Consider the following 18,944-nt stretch of genomic DNA (forward strand, 5'->3'; position numbering starts at 1 on the left):
CCCCAGCGTATTCAGCCTCTCCATATAGCTCAAATCCTCCAACCCTGGCAACGTTCTTGTAAATTTTCTCTGAACCCTTTCAAGTTTTATAACATCCTTCCGATAGGAAGGAGATCAGAATTGCACACAATATTCCAAAAGTGGCCGAACCAATGTCCTGTACGGCACAACATGATCTCCCAACTCCTATACTTCATGCTCCAGTTTATCCAGGTAAGTGTTACCACTCTTAATCATCTCTGGAGCTGCAGTGATTGTGTGACGGTGCCACAAATCAGACTGGCCACACCGACCATAACAGCAGATTTTGTGATGGTGGCTACAAACTACAGAAGCAATAAATTTTTAGCTTTGCAAAGTTATATTTGACAGCTTTTTGCACATTGAAATGAGTTTTTTGGGTGAACAGTCTAAAGCCCCAGTTCTTAGTCTCAGGATAAGGGGTCAACCATTTAGGACAGAGGGTGAGAACAAATTTCTTTGTCATTCTTAGAATTCTGTACCCTAAGAATTCTAGGTTCTCAGTCATTGAGTATCTTTAAAAGTTATCTATTTTTCATTTAATCTCTTGCGCCTTTCACCTGATCAAAAGCTTTTCCTTTTCTTCTTTTTTCACCTTCCCTCTTTCAGTTGCTTTAAACTTTTTAATGTATCTGTTCTTTTTAATTCTGATGCACATTTATCGTTCTGAAATTTTAACTCTATTTCTCTTCCTATAACTGCTGCCTCACCTGCTGAATAGTTCCAGCATTTTGTGTCAATTTCAGATTTCCAAAATTCACAGTAATTAAATTTTGTTATTTACAGTTAAGGTTTTTGATTTTGAACTTAAACTGAAATCAGTAAATCTCTTTGCTGTTTTTCTATGATTTAGATTATTGCTGTAACAGTTCATTTTGTTCTCTGTTTCCCACAGCTTTACACAGGGCCATATCTGGGCTTGCCCTCCCAGTGAAGGTGACGATTACATCTTTCACTGCCACCCAGCAGATCAGAAAATCCCCAAACCCAAACGATTGCAGGAATGGTACAAGAAAATGCTGGATAAAGCTTTTGCTGAGCGAATCATTCATGATTATAAGGTTTGTTCTGAAGTTCTGTTTTCCTCCCAAGGTTTTAAAAGTATTTCACACAGCCTCTAAATAATTCAATCCCTTCAATGTGATAGTAATTTGTGATGCCACCCACTGTTCATTTGTATAACTATAGTATTCAAAGGTACACTTTCCTAAACTGCCTGACTTCATCTTGATCTTCGAAGGTGAAATGGCTTTTCACTTTTCAGGTCTATGCAGCAAAGATTTCTGTGAAAGGTGCCCCTAGTCGTATAAAAATTATTTTATTTGCAAAACTGAAAATCCTATCTGGACAAACTGCTAAAAAAATCTGTATAATTAACTTGTCTGGTTCAGGCAGACACATGTTCTCCATCTTACCAAGGGTCAGGGCAAATTGCAGATGACACTACATATGGTCCTTAACAACTTATAATATTCACTACTTTTTGATAATATAAGTAGGCAGATAGATTCACAAAATACAATTATCTGACACTTTTTTGCCAGGTTAAAGTCTTAAAGTATGTTATCATTCAGGTACTTTACAACAGCCTTTCTCATCAATTTGTCATCACTTTGTGTGTTATCTTCAAATCCCTGAAATAGGAGGCCAGTACTTTTGATGATTAATAAATGACCCACGATACATTTATGTTGTAGGAAACTTTGTGCAGTAGTTCTTGTAGACTTTTCTGATGGTTCCAGTATGGTGCAGATCCAAAATTTTGTAGTCTTGATTAAACATAAAGTTCAGGCATGTCAAATGGAGTACAAGGCAGTATTCATGTGCGTACAGTTAAAGATATCTGTTCAAGAGTTATCTGCACACTCAGCTATTCTTCAGTAGCAGTGTAATAGATTAGATTGCTCAATTCCTCCTTTAAAGTTGATTACTGAACACTTCATTTAAATTATCAACACCAAAGTTATCTATTTAGGTCTGCCTTTCTCACCAAATCAGTTGATTTTTCCTGCACATTCCTCCTTGAAGTCAACTAAATTAGTCTAACTAGTGTTAATCAATGCAGGGTCCCTATGAATGCATGATTGTCAGCCAGTGCTCAGCAAATTATACTAAATAGATTGAAATGTTGCACTTTCTAAATAGGTCAAAAGCTGAATGATAGTATCTTGAATGCAGTAATACACCAACAAAAGTTTCAAGTAGAAATGACAATACTTCCAACGGAGCAATGATGTTAATTAGTTTGAATAGTTGGTATGTATTTGATTTGTAAAATAATAATCGGTTTCTGTTCTTTGAAATAGCAGAATGACGAATTCTGTGGCCTTCCTTGATCATTTTCCATACTAATATAAACTTAAGCAAAGGCTCTTCCTGCTTTATTGTTTTGTACAAGAGACTGTGTGTTGTTTAATGGTGATTTCTTTTTGCTTTGCTGACAGGATATCTTCAAACAGGCAACAGAGGACCGTCTGACCAGTGCAAATGAATTGCCTTATTTTGAGGGTGACTTTTGGCCCAATGTACTAGAAGAAAGCATAAAAGAATTGGAGCAGGAAGAAGAGGAACGCAAGAGGGAAGAGAACAGCATCCCCAGTGAAACCCCTGATGTGAGTTTTTTGAGGAGACTTTGCTTAGGATTTTCTGGATCATTGATTTTTTTTTAATATACAAAGATGGCTTCATTTTTAAAAAATCTTGAGCCTTACCCTATTAGTACACTACAATACGTAAACATTACGTTGACTTTAAGCATGCAAGCATTCCCTATTACAGTCCATTTCAGTCTGTTTTTTCCCGCCATTGCTGCCGCTGTCTTCCTCCTTCAAAATTGTGGTAACGTGTCTGCAGTTAAGTTTTCTGCCACATGTATGATTTTCAAATTGAATGGCTGCAACAATAAGCTCCATATAAACAGTCTGGAGTTTTTAACCTTAAATTTCACCAAAAACTTTCTGGAGTTATGATCAGTATATGTAATTGTCTCAGACACATTAATAGCAACATAAATGTTGAAATATTGTAATGCCAACACCAAACTTAAGATCTCCTTCTCAATTGTGGAATATTTCTGTTGATGATTATTCAGTTTTCTGAAAAAATACCCAACAGATCTTTCTATCTTCTTGTCGTTGTCTTGCAAGAGTACAGCATAGACACCCACATCACTAGCATTGATAACTATCGTTAATGTCATTGCATAATTCGGTGTGGCTAACACTGGGACAGTGGTTAACACAGCTTTCAGGCTGCCAAATGCCTTCGACATGCCTCCATCCACTGAAATTTTCTGCACTTCTTCAACAAGTCAGCATAGTAAGGTGAGGAATAGAGAGAGAGCAGTTGAACAAGTGGCTACAGGGATGGTGCAGGAGATAACATGAATAATTTGGGCTCATTCTGGGATAGTTGGGACCTCTGCAAATGAGATGGTCTATACCTGAACCAGAGAGATACCAACATCCTATGGGGGAAAATTGCTAATGCTCTTTAGAGGGTTTAAAATAATTCACCAGTGGAGTGGGGTGGGCGGATCTGAATTGTAGCTCCAGTGTACAGGAGGTTGAGAGTAGTGAAGTCATGAATAAGGTTTGAAGGTCACTGGAGTGTACCAGCAGGCAGGAACATAGTTTGAAGTGTATCTATTTCAACACTAGGAGCATCCAGAATAAGGTGGTGAACGTGCAGTATGGGTTGGTACCTGGGACTTTGATTTTGTAGCCATTTCGGAGACATGTACAGAGAAGGGACAGGCATGGTTGTTGCAGGTTCTGGAGTTTAGATATTTCAGTATGATCAGGGGAGGTGGTAAAAGGTTGGGGGGGGGGGGGAATGGTGGTGGAGGTGCCACTGTTAGTCAAGGACAGTATTACTTGTCCTTGTTTGAGGACTCGTCTACTGAGGTAGTATGGGCTGAGGTTAGAAACAGGAAAAGAGAGGTCACCCTGTTGGGATTTTTCTATCGACCTCCGAATAGTTCCAGAGATATAGAGGAAAAGATTGGAAAGATGATTCCCGGATAGGAGCGAAAGTAACAGGTTACTTTTCCAAATATTGACTGGAAATGCTATAGTTCAAGTACTTTAGGTGAGTCAGTTTTTGGAGGAGAAAGTGAGGACTGCAGATGCTGGAAATCAGAGTCCTGATGAAGAGCTTATGCTCAAAATTTTGACTTTTCTGCTCCTCGGATGCTGCTTGACTGGCTGTGTTTTTCCAGCACCACAAGTTTTGGCATGGGTCAGTTTTTGTCCAGGAGGCTTTCCTGACACAGTATGTAGATAAGCCATCAAGAAGTGAGGCCACTTTGGATTTGGTACTGTGTAATGAACCAGGCCAGGAGTTAGATTTGAAGGAAAGTGAGCACTTTGGTTACATTTACTTTAACAATGCAAAGGGATAGGTATATTCTGCAGGGCAAGAGTTGTAGTTGAGGGAAAGGCAATTATGCAAGTTGGCAAGATTTAGGATGCATAGAATGGGGAAGGAAACTGCAGAGGATGGGCACGATTGAAATGTGGAGTATGTTCAAGGAACAGCTACTGCATGTCCTTGATAAGTATGTACCTGTCAGGTAGAAGGAAGTGGTTGTGCAAGGGAACCGTGGTTTATTAAAGAAGTTGAATCTTTTATCAAGGAAGAAGGAGACTTTTTTTCCTGGACGTGTCAGTTTTTATTAAGTGTTCGTTTGTTGTCATTCTACACTTTGTTGAAGGCTGCAACATCAACTGATTGTACATAATCTTCAAATGCAACAATAGCTTCTTCCAGCATATCTGTTTCCACCTTGTCATCTTCAACTACACATTGAATCTGTAACTTTTTGATGCCATAGCACACAGGAACCAGTTTGGAGGTACCCTAAAGTAAGCCATCCATTGTCACTGAATGTACACATTCTTCCAATTTGACCATGTCAATTTCATCATCCCATGGTTTTACATCCAATTAACTAGATGATTTTGCAATAAGTGCTGGCTTTTTGGACTTCCTGGCTTCGTATTGAGCTAGACGTTCTTCTTTGAGCCTTTTAGCCTCTGCATTTTAGAGATTGATATTATTTGTTGTCGTCATCATCATCCACAGCTTTTGCTGATGTTGTATCTGCTATATTTTGTGGACCATTTTTACCGAGGGGTTGCTTAACACCTGGAAGGCAAGCCTTGGTGCTTTCATAAGATAGAAAATTACTGTACCAACAAAGTGCATGGGAGAAATCAACTGATGATGGAGCAGCAAGAGCTTCAAACACAGCTATGTCAGCTTGAGATGGAACATGCCCCTCTATGTAGCTCCTCTCCGCCAGGTAGTCATTCAGCACCTTGCGGTTGGAAGGGGACTTGACGTCGCTGAATCCCATGTGTGTGAGGGGAGGGGTGGGAAAGCAGTGAGGAGCAGGTGGCCTAATTCTGTCTGTATGTGTGAGAGGGGGAAGGTGGGCAAGTTCGGCAGCTCCCAGTCTCCAATGACCTGTCTGCGTCACACGCGAAGGAGGCTTATGTAAAGATAAGGCGTGAAAGCTCAGTTAGGGTGCTTCAGAGTTACAAGTTAGCGAGGATGGACCTAAAGGAGAGAGCTAAGAAGAGCTAGGAGGGGACATAAGAAGTCGTTGAATGAACGAAAACCCTAAAGCTTTCTATAGTTATGTCAGGAATAAAAGAATGACTAGGGTAAGATTAGGGCCAGTCTAGGGCAGTAGACAATAGGTGCCGGAGTAGGCCATTCTGCCCTTCGAGCCTGCACCACCATTCAATATGATCATGGCTGATCATCCTTAATCAGTATCCTGTTCCTGCCTTATCTCCATAACCCTTGATTCCACTATCCTTGAGAGCTCTATCCAACTCTTTCTTAAATGAATCCAGAGACTGGGCCCTCTGGGGCAGAGCATTCCACACAGCCACCACTCTCTGGATGAAGAGGTTTCTCCTCATCTCTGTCCTAAATGGTCTACCCCGTATTTTTAAGCGTGTCCTCTGGTTCGGCACTCACCCATCAGCGGAAACAAGTTTCCTGCCTCCAGAGTGTCCAATCCTTTAATAATCTTATATGTCTCAATCAGATTCCCTCTCAGTCTTCTAAACTCAAGGGTATACAAGCCCAGTCGCTGCAGTCTTTCAGCGTAAGATAGTCCCGCCATTCCAGGAATTGACCTCATGAACCTACGCTGCACTCCCTCAATAGCCAGAATGTCTTTCCTCAAATTTGGAGACCAGAATTGCACACAGTACTCCAGGTGCGGTCTCACCAGGGCCCTGTACAGCTGCAGAAGAACCTCTTTGCTTCTATACTCAATTCCTCTTGTTATGAAGGCCAGCATGCTATTAGCCTTCTGCACTACCGACTGTACCTGCATGCTTACCTTCATTGGCTGGTGCACAAGAACACTCAGATCTCTTTGTACTGCCCCTTTACCTAAATTGATTCCATTGAGGTAGTAATCTGCCTTCCTGTTCTTGCCACCAAAGTGGATAACCATACATTTATCCACATTAAACTGTATTTGCCATGCCTCTGACCACTCACCTAACTTGTCCAGGTCACCCTGTAATCTCCTAACATCCTCCTCACATTTCACCCTGCCACCCAGCTTAGTATCATCAGCAAATTTGCTAATGTTATTACTAATACCATCTTCTATATCATTAACATATATTGTAAAAATCTGCGGTCCCAGCACGGATCCCTGCGGTACCCGACTGGTCACTGCTTGCCATTCCGAAATGAAGCCGTTTATCACTACTCTTTGTTTCCTATCAGCCAACCAACTTTCAATCCAAGTTAGTACTTTGCCCCCAATACCATGCGCCCTAATTTTGCTCACTAACCTATATGGGACTTTATTATAAGCTTTCTGAAAGTCCAGGAAAACTACATCTACTGGATCTACCTCGTCCATCTTCAGAGTTACATCCTCAAAAAATTCCAGAAGATTAATCAAGCATGATTTCCCCTTCATAAATCCATGCTGACTCTGACCTATCCTGTTACTACTAACCAGATGTGTCGTAATTTCATCCTTTATAATAGACTCCAGCATCTTTCCCACCACTGAGGTCAGACTAACTGGTCTATAATTTCCTGCTTTCTCTCTCCCACCTTTCTTAAAAAGTGGTACAACATTAGCCACCCTCCAATCCGCAGGAACTGATCCCAAATCTATCGAACTCTGGAAAATAATCACCAACGCATCCATGATTTCTCGAGCCACCTCCTTCAGTACCTGGGATGTAGACCATCAGGCCCCGGGGACTTATCAACCTTCAGACCTAACAGTCTCTCCAACACCAATTCCTGGCAAATATAAATTCCCTTAAGTGCAGGTCCTTCAGTCACTGTTACCTCAGGGAGATTGCTTGTGTCTTCCCCAGTGAACACAGATCTGAAGTAAGGACAGTCATGGGAAGTTGTACGTGGACTCCAAAGAGATAGGAGAGGCGCTAAATGAATATTCACACAAGAAAAAGACAATGTTGTTGCAGAGAATACTGAGATACAGGCTATTAGACTAGATGGGATTGAGGTTCACAAGGAGGAGGTGTTAGCAATTCTGGAAAGTGTGAAATAGATAAGACCCTTGGGCCAGATGGGATTTATCCTAGGATTCTCTGGGAAGCTAGGGAGGAGATTGCAGAGCCTTTGGCTTTGATCTTTATGTTGTGATTGTCTACAGGAATAATGCCAGAAGACTGGAGGATAGCAAATGTCCCTTTGTTCAAGAAGGGGAGTTGAGACAACCTTGGTAATTATAAACCAGTGAGCCTTCCTTCTGTTGTGGGCAAAGTTTGGAAAGGATTATAAGAGAGAGGATTTATAATTGTCTAGAAAGGAAAAATTTGATTAGGGATGGCCAACACTGTTTTGTGAAGGGTAGGTCGTGCCTCACAAACCTTATTGAGTTCTTTGAGAAAGTGACCAAAGAGGTGGATGAGGGTAAAGCAGTTGATGTGGTGTATATGGATTTCAGTAAAATGTTTGATAAGGTTCTTCACAGTAGGCTATTGCAGGAGGTATGGGATTGAGGGTGATTTAGCGGTTGAATCAGAAATTGACTAGCTGTAAGAAGACAGAGGGTGGTGGTCGATGGGAAATGTTTATCCTGGAGTTCAGTTACTTGTGTACCACAAGAGTCTGTTTTGGGGCCACTGCTGTTTATCATTTTTATAGATGACCTGGATGAGGGTGTAGAAGGATGGGTAAGTAAATTTGTGAATGACACTAAAGTCGGTGGAATTGTGGACAGTGTGGAAGGATGTTGCGTGTTACAGAGGGACATAGATAAGCTGCAGAGCTGGGCGGAGAGGTGGCAAATGGTGTTTAATGCGGAAAAGTGAGAGGTGATTCACTTTGGAAGGAATAACAGGAATACAGAATACTGGGCTAATGGTAAGATTCTTGGTAGTGTGGATGAGCAGAGAAATCTTGGTGTCCATATGCTTAGATCCCTAAAGGTTGCCACCCACGTTGATAGGGTTGTTAAGGCGTATAGTGTGTTAGCTTTTAATGGTAGAGGGATTGAATTTTGGGGCTGTGAGGTCACATTGCAGATGTACAAAACTCTGGTGCGGTCACACTTGGAGTATTGTATACGGTTCTGGTCACCGCATTATAGGAAGGATGTGGTACAGAGTAGATTTACCAGGATGGTGCCTGGTATGGAGGGAAGGTCTTATGAGGACAGGCTGAGGGACTTGAGGCTGTTTTTGTTAGAGAGAAGAAGATTAAGAGGTGACTTCAATAGAGGCATACAGGATGATCAGAGGATTAGATAGAGTGGACAGTGAGAACCTTTTTCCTTGGTTGGTGATGGCTAGCACAAGGGGAATTGCTTTATATTGATAGATGTAGGACAGGTTCTTTAGTCAGAGACTAGTAAGGGTGTGGAATGCCCTGCCTACAACAGTAGTGGTGAGGATGTGATGAGGCTGTTAGGAGATTACAGGGTGACCTGGACAAGTTAGGTGAGTGGGCAGATGCATGGCAGATGCAGTTTAATGTGGATAAATGTATGGTTATCCACTTTGGTGGCAAGAACAGGAAGGCAGATTACTACCTCAGTGGAATCAATTTAGGTAAAGGGGCAGTACAGAGAGATCTGGGTGTTCTTGTACACCAGTCAATGAAGGCAAGCATGCAGGTACAGCAGGTAGTGAAGAAGGCTAATAGCATGCTAGCCTTCATAACAAGAGGTATTGAGTATAGAAACAAAGAGGTTCTGCAGCTGTACTGTGCCCTGGTGAGACCACACCTGGAGTACTGTGTGCAGTTCTGGTCTCCAAGGGGAGACTTCACGGAGTTGTTCCGAGGGTTTTGACAAGGAAACAGGAAGAGACAGTTCCCACTGGCAGGTGGGCCAGGATTCAAAGGACAGAGGACAGGATTTTAGGACAGAGATGAGGAGAAACTTGTTCACCCAGAGAGTGGTGGCTGTGTGGGATGCTCTGCCCCAGAGGGCAGTGGAGGCCCAATCTCTGGATTCATTTAAGAAAGAGTTGGATAGAGCTCTCAAAGATAGTGGAATCAAGGGTTATGGAGATAAGGCAGAAAGAGGATACTGATTAGGAATGATCAGCCATGATCATATTGAATGGTGGTGCAGGCTCGAAGGGCTGAATGGCCTACTCCTGCACCTATTGTCTGTTGGACCCACCAACTGTAATGGCATTTAAATGGTCATTGGATAAACATTTGGATGAAAATAGAATAGTGTCGATTAGATGGGCTTTAGATTGGTTTCATAGATCAGCGCAGCATCAAGGGCCAAAGGCCTGTACAGTATGTTCTGTGTACTGTGGAGCAACCACACTACTAAAATTGAAGACAAGCTTCAGATAAAAGCCACTCAGACCCAGGAATTGTAGTATTTGCCTCTTCGCCGATTAGTGTGGGAAACTCCCCAAAAACCTTTGTTTTTACATTCCAAGGGACCCTCGTTCCATGTCCAACGACATGACCCAGGAACATGGGCTTTTGTGAACTCATTCTTAGCCAGGTTTATCACCAAGCCCACCTCCTGAAATCAATCAAGCAATTCCAATAGATACTTCAAATTCTCCTTCCATTTATTAATAAAAATCATCATATCGTCAATGTACACCACAAAACAGGGTAATCCCAAAATGACTTTATTTGTTAGTTTTCGAAATGTGGCTGGCGCATTGTTCATAGCAAATGGCATGACTTTAAACTGGTACAGTCCTTTCAGTGTCACAAAAACTGAAATTTCCTTTGATCTTGGTTAAATGTACCTGCCAATGTCTTCTGGGTAAGTCCAACTTAGAAATGTATGTTGCTTGCCCCACCTTCTCATTACAGTCTTCCAAAAATGAATTCTGATATGAATCAGATTTTGTAACTGAATTGACTTTATGATGGTACACAGTGATTGTGTGTGGACTATCTGGTTTTGGAGTCATTATTATGGTGAGTTCCATTTGTTGCAACTCACTTGGATTGGATTGTCTTTGAGCATGTATTCAATCTCTTTTTGAGCCCTAAGTCTGTAAGAACTTAATTGGTACAGCAGAACAGCATTTCATATATCTACATCATGCATAATCAGATTAGTACTTCCCAGCTTATTCCTGCATACCACCTCATGTGATTGCTGTAATTCTCTTAGATCATTTTGGTTTTCTGCTGAAAGGTAACTTGATAATTTATTCAATTTTGGAGAACTTGCTCATTGTCCAGGTAATTTGTGGAATGTCAGTTCAGAATCATCTGAACTTGGTTCTTCACTCTGTTGTAGCCAGTAACACATTCTCCTTTTGCTTTCCTTCCCTGTCAAAAAAACTTCTGAGCGTATTCACATGGCACGCTGAGATTTATTTCTATCTGGCATTCTTAACAAATAATTCACCTCACTCAATTTCCTTTCAATTTGATAAGGTCCAGTAAACCTTGCCTTTAAAGGTTCACCTTCCACTAGGAGGAACAGTAACACTTTATCTCCACTAGCAAAATTACAGTTTTTTTTGTTTTTGTTATCTACTTTCTGTTTTATCACATGCTGTGCTACTTTCAAATACTGTCTAGCCAACTCACCCGCTCTATTTACACTTTCCCTAAAATTAGACACATGGTCCAAATATGTGGTTGCTGAACTCTGGCTCACTAATTTCTCCTTAATTTCAGTGGTCCTCTTAACCCTCATGCCCAAAAACTAATTCATTTGATGCATGCCTAATTTCAAAAGTACAAATGAAATTCCTTTATCCTAATCTTCTGGATAGTCTTGACTCCTAAGCCCTGAACATGGTCTTTAAAGTTTGATGCCACCATTCTAATACTCCCTGCAATTCTGAATGGTACGCCGTAGATTTAAGTTGTTTTATTCCTAAGTTATCCACAACTTACTTTGATGTAAAATTTGACCCTTGATCTGATTATATTTCTGTGGGTAGTCCATATCTAGTGAAAATTTTGAATAATTCTTCCACAGTCCTTTTAGCTGTGATACTGCATAGTGGAATGACCTCTGGAAATCTAGAAGGCATAATCATTATGGCCAACAAATACCAATTCCCAATTTTTTTTTTTAGGGAGGGGTTCTAGGCTATCAATTAAGACTCTTGTAAAAGTTTCCTCAAATGTGGGAATGGGTTTTATCAATGCCTGAGGTTTTTAATTGCCAGACATGTATGACATGTCTCACAAAATTCAGCCACATCCTTATGCAGTCCAGGACAAATAAAGATGGTTTTGTATTTTAGCTTGCGTTTTCCTTACTCCTAAATAACCTACTACCTGTAATTCATGTGCATACCACAAAACTTTTCTATAACCTGCCGGTAATACAACTTGATGAACTACTGCCCATTTCTTGTCGGCCTGAATACGCGTTGGTTTCCATTTGCTGATCAAGATTTCATTTTTAAGATAGTAACATTCTGGAATGCGCTGGGATTCTTCTTCTCTGTTGGATTTTTTGGTAGTTTCTTTAATTTTTCCTCCTTCAGTTGTAACTCAGCTAATTTCTCTGAACTAAAAATATGCACATTGTCCTCCACGTGTCCTTTTTTTTCCTCAACTATTTGATCAAAGTATCTGATAATTGAACTTCAACTTCTTTGTCTTTGCGGTTGATTTCTGCTTCTGCTTCAGCCTGTAGCTTTGTGACTTTTTTTATTAGATTAGATTAGATTCGCTAAAGTATGGAAACAGGCCCTTCGGCCCAAACAGTCCACACCAACCCCCCAAAGAGTAACCCACCCAGACCCATTTCCTCTGAATGATGCACCTAATACTATGGGCAATTTACCATGGCCAATTCACCTTACCTGCACGTCTTTGGACTGTGGGAGGAAACCGGAGCACCCGAAGGAAACCCACGCAGACGCTGGGAGAATGTGCAAACTCTACACAGCCAGTCACCCGAGGCTGAAATTGAACCTGGGACCCTGGTGCTGTGAGGCAGCAGTGTTAACCACTGAGCTACCGTGCCACCCACACAGGAAAAATCCTAACACCTGAGTTGCCTGATTTTTCACTGGCAGGGGGGGTTCCAACCACAGGCATCACTCCCACCTGTGATCCAACCACATCATTACCATGGATAAACTGTATTTCTGGAGTCAAGAATTTCTCTATTATTCCTACCTCCACTTTTCACCGGACTCTCCAACCTCACTTTATATGATGAAAGACTGCTCTTCTTGCCATGAATTCATATATTATCACTTTTTCTGGCAGTGCTTCTTCTGAATTACATTCAGAATTTTGGCTTGAATTACATATCTCCTCATCTCTCAGTGTCAACAATTGACTTGGTCCTGTATCTCTAAAAATCTTAATTTCTTTAACCACTCCTCCTGGCATACATTAGTAAACTTTATTTATACAAGTAAATTCTTTAGAGATCTGGTACTTTCTTGTCAGCCAACCTGGTTTAAAAAGCAGCTTTTTAACTTCCACTATGCTTTCCTTTACCAATTCAACAAAATTCACAGGCTTAATCTGTTTTCCCACATCCATCTTCTAAACCACTAACACCGCAACTTCATGTGGCTTACTTTATTGCAGTGAAAGCATTGAGCTTTTTTACTTCTCTTCCCCCTCATGGGTTTCCTTTTTACCCTGTGGTAAGCTATCTTTGCTATCATCAATGAGATCTCCTTTTCCCTTGTCACTTGACGATTTCTATTTTCCCCAATTTCTAGCCTTTACAGATTGAAATTGATGTCGGAAGCCAAACTTTGATTTATAAACAAACTCTTACTCCTCTGCCCTTTCTGCTGCTAATCTTGCAGTTTTCACTCTCTGCTCTTCCACATGAGTTCTCGGTACTTCACGAAGTGAATCTTTTAGCTCCTCCAAAATAATGGTTTCTCTCTCTTTGGAAGCTAAAAAGCTGCAAAAGAATGTACAACCTGATCAGGTTGGCTGAGAAGAAAGTGCCCGATCTCTAAAGAATTTAATTGTGTGAGTAAGGTTTACTCATATATTTTTGATGTATTTTCAATGCCCTTATCCACTTAGTAAAATTACTTTGTTTGATCCTTTCAAACTCTATGTACATTTGACTAGGTTCCCTCATTAAATTCCTAAGATGTTGACAGAAGGCTTCTGGTATTAACTCATATGTACTTAAGGTGGCTTTCTTAACTACCTCATGCTCCCCAGAAAACTCCTCTGATAGTGATGCAAGTACCTCACTAGCTCTGCATACCAACTTTGTTTGAATCAACAAAACCAAAGGGTCAGCAGCCCTTTCATTTGTTTAACCGTTTTCTGAAATTAAATGAAAAAGACTTCTACATCCTTCTTGTTGAACTGAGATGACACTTGGAATATTTAAACAGACCCTCACCAGGTCTTTGGCTACAATGGGATTGCTCTCCAGCATTGCCCTCGTCAATACTCCTACCTTTGATCTCAACCTCTGCCATTTTAAATCGACTGAATTTTTGGTTCCAATCTCTCTGAAGTTCAAAAACTCTCTCTTTCTCCCTTCTGCTAGGAAGCTCCCTTTTTTCTTTGTTTTTAATTGTAATTCAAACTGTTTCATTTACTTTCTCTCTTTGTTCTGCCAGGGCTGAATTTCTTTTTCCCTTGCTGTTGCCTCTAATTCAAGCTGCTTCATTTGCAATTGAATTTTAGCAATCTCCAATCATTCTGATGTATTCCTGTCTGCTATAAATGTAGAGCTATTGCTGCAATTATTTCCCCTTTCTTCGCAGACACAGGCAACACTTCAATTTGTTTCCCAATTCCGAAAGCTTTGCTAACTTTCTGTAAAACATCCGAAGTGACTTCTTTCACCTCCAGGAAACTGAGTGACTGAAAGAACCATTATTACGTATGGTACACCCTGTTTAAGCCAGCTGAATGCAACACCTGAAATTTTAAAAAAAACAGCTCTCGCCACTCACTGCCTTTCCTAAACCCAACCTGGAATTAGAGATCTTGATCTGACAGGATCCCCCAGTTTGTTATTGACCAGACCAAACCCTTGCAAAATATATTAAGAAGATAGTCTAGACCCTAACTTTTTTTCTTATTTTAAAAGATAAGGCTTTGAGTTCCATATGCAATTTGATTGATCAAGTTATCGACTTTTTAAACACTACAGTTAACATACAAAATAAAAGCAAGAGAAAAATTGGCTTAACTGTAACTCCATTAAAATGTTTATCAAAATAATATATTTATTAATAATTATTTGGAATTAACTGTTCTAATAAAGTAGCATCCCAGAAAATCGCCTTTTGGCGAAGGCAAAAGTAAAAGAGATTGTCTAACATGCAACTCTAACAGCAGGAAGAGAACCCTGGCTTTTAGTTGTAACAGGAAGGTATAAAAACGTCCTCATCCAGCTTCAAGACCTCAGCAACTGCAGAAAGCCACTAAAACTTCTGGTTCTGTGGGAGCTTGACCCTACCCACTCTGGCTACTTCTATTGTTCCAACATTTTTTAATAGAACTCCAAGGCCTCACAAGCTGTTTATTGAGTTTGAGCAGACTGCTCATTACTTCTGTCTCAACCTTCATACCAGCACATAATATACTGATTAAAGCCATAGTATGGTCATAGTGTCTGGAGAGAAACTATTCACACTTGCATATAGCTCAAAAACCAGAAGATGCCAGTTGAGATTGAAAAAAAGCAATGATGACCACAGCAATAATATCTTAGAAGGCTCTTCAAATGAGGTCATCTGTGTAGAGCTTAAAATAAAAAAAGGATGGTCACTTTGCTGGGATTGTATTACAAGCTTCCCAACAGTCAATGAGTTAGAGGGGCAGATCAGTAAGCAAGTTACGAACAGGTGTTAGAGGAATAGAGTTGTACAAGTAGGGGCTTACAACTTTGCCAACATTAACTGGGATCGAGCAAGTGTGAAAAGATTAGACTGAATGGAATTTTTAAAGTGGATCCAGGAGAGCTTTGTGTGCCACTATGTAGATAGTCCTACTAGAAATGGGGCAATGCTTGACCTTATCCTTGGGAATGAAGCTAGTCAGGTAGTTAAAGTTTTGGTGGCTGAAGTTCTTGAGGATAGTGACCATAACTCTTAAGTTTCAAAGTAATTATGGAAAGAGATAAGGATAATGCACAAATTAGGTGTTTAAAAGTGGACAAAGGCCAATTTCAATATCATTAAACAGGATCTGGCAAGCATAGACTGGGAGCAGCTACTTGCAAGTAAGTCTACGTTTCAAAAAGTGAGAGTCGTTTAAAAGTAGTGCAGTGAGAGTTCAAGGCTAGCGTTTTTCTCTTCAAAATGAAGGGAAAGGACAGCAAATCCAGGGAACCCTAGATATCGAAAGTAAAAGAAGGAAGCATGTGTTAGGTACAAAGCATTAAAAATGGGGAATTTCGAGAGTGTAATAGGTGGGTACCTAAAAAAAAAAGGAGCTAGGAAGGCAATGAGGATCCACAAATATCTTTGGCACTTAAGAAAATCTCCAGGCATTTTTCAAGTGCATAAAGAGTAAGTGAATTACAAGGGAAAGAGTTAAGCCTACTGGACACCAAAAGGCTAATCTGAGTAGAGCCAGAGGACATTGACGAGGTTTTAAGAGAATATTTCTCACTCTGGAGAGTGAGAAACTTCACAAAGGAGAAAGACTTTGAGCTGGATTTTGCAATTGGGATGATGAGGTTCATGAGCATGTTAAGATTAATTTGAAGGAGGAATGTTTTAGCAGGCATAAAGGTGCATAAATCTCCAGGGTCTGATGAAATGTTTCCCAGGCTGCTGTGGAAGGCAAAGGAGGAGATTGCTGGGACCCCAGCAGAGATATATATAACACTTTACTGACCACATGTTAAGTACCAGATAACTGGCGAATAGCGGATATGTGAGAAATACAGCAAGAATAGGCCAGGAAGTTATAAACCAGTTAGGCCCAAGGTAGGGAAATTATTAAAAAAGGTTCCAAGGACAGAATTAGTAAACACATTGAAAGGCAGGGATTGATTGGGGATAGTCAGAATGGAATTTTTCAAGGGAAATCCTGTCAGACTAATTTAATTGTTTTTTTGAAAAAGTGACAAAATATATTGATAAGGGTGGTGCAGTTGATGTTGCTTACATGGACTTCAGCAAGGCCATTGACAAAGTTCCACATGGAAGGCTGGTCCACAAGGTAAGAGCCCATGGGATCCAGGCAAGTTGCAAACATGATCCAAAATGGGCTTACAACTAGGAGGCAAAAGATGATGATGGAAGGTTGCCTTTGTGATTTTAAGCTTCTGACCAGCAGTAAGGGCTAGGACTCTTGTTTTGTTGTGTATATTAATGCCTTGGATGTGAATGTAGAGGGTGGTATTAATAGATTTGTAGAAATCACAAAAATTGGTGGTGGTGTTGATGAGGACGATGGTCTCAAGCTGCAGTCTGATATTGGTCAACTGGTAAATTGGGCAGAGCAACGATAAATAGAATTTAAGTGTCAGTACAGTGTGGAACTAGAAAAGGCACAGCAGGTCAAACAGCATCAAAGGAGCAGGGCAGTGATGCTTCAGGTTGGGACCTTTAATGAGAACTGCTTGACCTGCTGCTTTTTCTAGCTCCACACTTTACCAACTGACTTTCCAGCATCTGCAGTCCTCATTATATTCTAGATAGAATTTACTCCTGACGAGGTGATGCATTTTGGGAGGTCTATTAGGGGAAGGATTTAGACAATGAATGGTAAGTCTCTAAGGTGTACTGAGGAGCAAAGGAACCTTGATGTTCCAGGCCATAGGTGGACAGAGTGGTGAAGAAGGCATGTACAGGATGGTTGCCTTCATTAACCAGGATGTAGGATATAGGAGTTGGGAAGTCTTGTTGCAACTTTACAAGACATTGGATAGCTATAGATGGAATACTGTGTAGTTCTGGTTGCCACTGTCAGAAGGACTTTGTTGCTCTGGAGATGATGCAGAGGAAATTAACCAGAATGTTGTCCTGATAGGCGGGGTTTGTTTTCCCTTGGAGGGGAGGTTGAGGGGTGGTCTGATTGATGTACAAAAAATTATGAAAGGCAGAGCTAGAGCAGATTGTGAGAATCTTTTCCGCATGCAGACGTATTTAAAATTAGAGGACGTAAGTTTAAGGTGTGGAGTGAGTGGATAGAAGTGATCTGAGGAACTTTGTTTTTACCCAGAAATAAGCATGTTATCAGAGTGTGTTGGAGGCCAATGCTCTGGCAACATTTAAGACATATCTGGATAAGAAATGTCAGGGCATAATAGGCGATGGACCAAATTTCGGTAAGTGGGATTAGTATAGTTTGATGTTTATTGGTCGACATTTACATGGTGGGCCAAAGAGCTTGCTTCTGTGCTGTATGACATGAGGAAAATGTCATTGGTTAATATCTGGAATCACCACCTGAGAATATTGTGGAGGAAGTTTCAATCCTCACTTTCAAAACAGAATTGGATGATTATATTTTCAAAAAAATGTGATAAAGCAAATGAGATGGTGAGTAGATTTCGGAGAGTGGATATGTCATCATCCTATAATTGAAGTTTACTTTCGGTCTTCACAGACAAGTTGGGAATTAGCAGTAGTCCCAACCAGTCTGAAATTGCTGCATGGCCAAATGAGACTTGACATTTTGGAAATGTATTTGCTTTGTAATGTTGAGATGTGTGAATTTGAGATCAAGCAGCATTTTCCCTTATTTGTACTTTTCAAATTTACTAATTGTGGACAAAAAAACTTGTACGGAAGAATGACAATACTTGTTTCAAATTTTACACCTTTCCAGGGTACAGATGCTGTAGGAAGGATAGAAAGGGGGCAAGAGAGGAGGGGGGAGTGCTGTTTTTGATCAGGGATAGCATTATGGCTATACTTAGGGAGGACATTCCTGGGGATATGTTCAAGGAAATTGGGTGGAACTGAGAAATAAGAGGATGATGACCTTACTGGGATTAGACTATAGACTCCCCCAATAGTCAGTGAAAAATTGAAAACAAGTTTGTAAGGAGGACTCCATTATCTGTAAGAATAATAGAGTGGTTATGGTAAGTGATTTTAACTTTCCAAACGTAGACTTGGACTCCCATAGTGTTGAGGGTTTAGATGGAAAGGAATTTGTGCAAGAAAATTTTCTGAAATTTGTATCATCGACAGTCACAGGTGAGGTGCTGGAAGACTGGAGGTTGACTCATGTGCTGCCACTGTTTAAGAAAGGTGGTAAGGACAAGCCAGGTAACTATAGACCAGCGAGCCTGACGTCAATGGTGGGCAAGTTGTTGGAGGGAATCCTGAGGGACAGGATGTACATGTATTTGGAAAGGCAAGGACTGATTAGGGATAGTCAACATGGCTTTGTGCATGGGAAATCATGTCTCACAAACTTGATTGAGTTTTTTGAGGAAGTAACAAAGAGGATTGATCAGGGCAGAGCAGGAGATGTGATCTATGTGGACTTCAATAAGGTGGTCGTCAAGGTTCTCCATGGGAGACTGATTAGCAAGG

The 18,944-nt window shown here is 40.6% G+C and overlaps 1 protein-coding gene and 1 pseudogene across 7 annotated transcripts in view; one reads left to right on the forward strand and one right to left on the reverse strand.

Moving 5' to 3' along the window:
* The window catches only part of LOC122560629 (CREB-binding protein-like), a 209,445-nt gene that overhangs the window by 173,168 nt on the left and 17,333 nt on the right, over nucleotides 1–18,944 (forward strand). For all 7 annotated transcript variants that reach the window (XM_043711477.1, XM_043711472.1, XM_043711474.1 and 4 more), the window contains 2 exons: nucleotides 917–1,082; nucleotides 2,466–2,633. In XM_043711477.1, coding sequence (XP_043567412.1) covers nucleotides 917–1,082; nucleotides 2,466–2,633 — 334 coding nt within the window. The remainder of the gene's footprint in view (nucleotides 1–916; nucleotides 1,083–2,465; nucleotides 2,634–18,944) is intronic.
* Nucleotides 4,701–5,380, reverse strand: LOC122560630 (annotated as a pseudogene).

The sequence above is a fragment of the Chiloscyllium plagiosum genome, chromosome 21 (assembly GCF_004010195.1).
Source record: "Chiloscyllium plagiosum isolate BGI_BamShark_2017 chromosome 21, ASM401019v2, whole genome shotgun sequence".
Lineage (NCBI taxonomy): Eukaryota > Metazoa > Chordata > Chondrichthyes > Orectolobiformes > Hemiscylliidae > Chiloscyllium > Chiloscyllium plagiosum.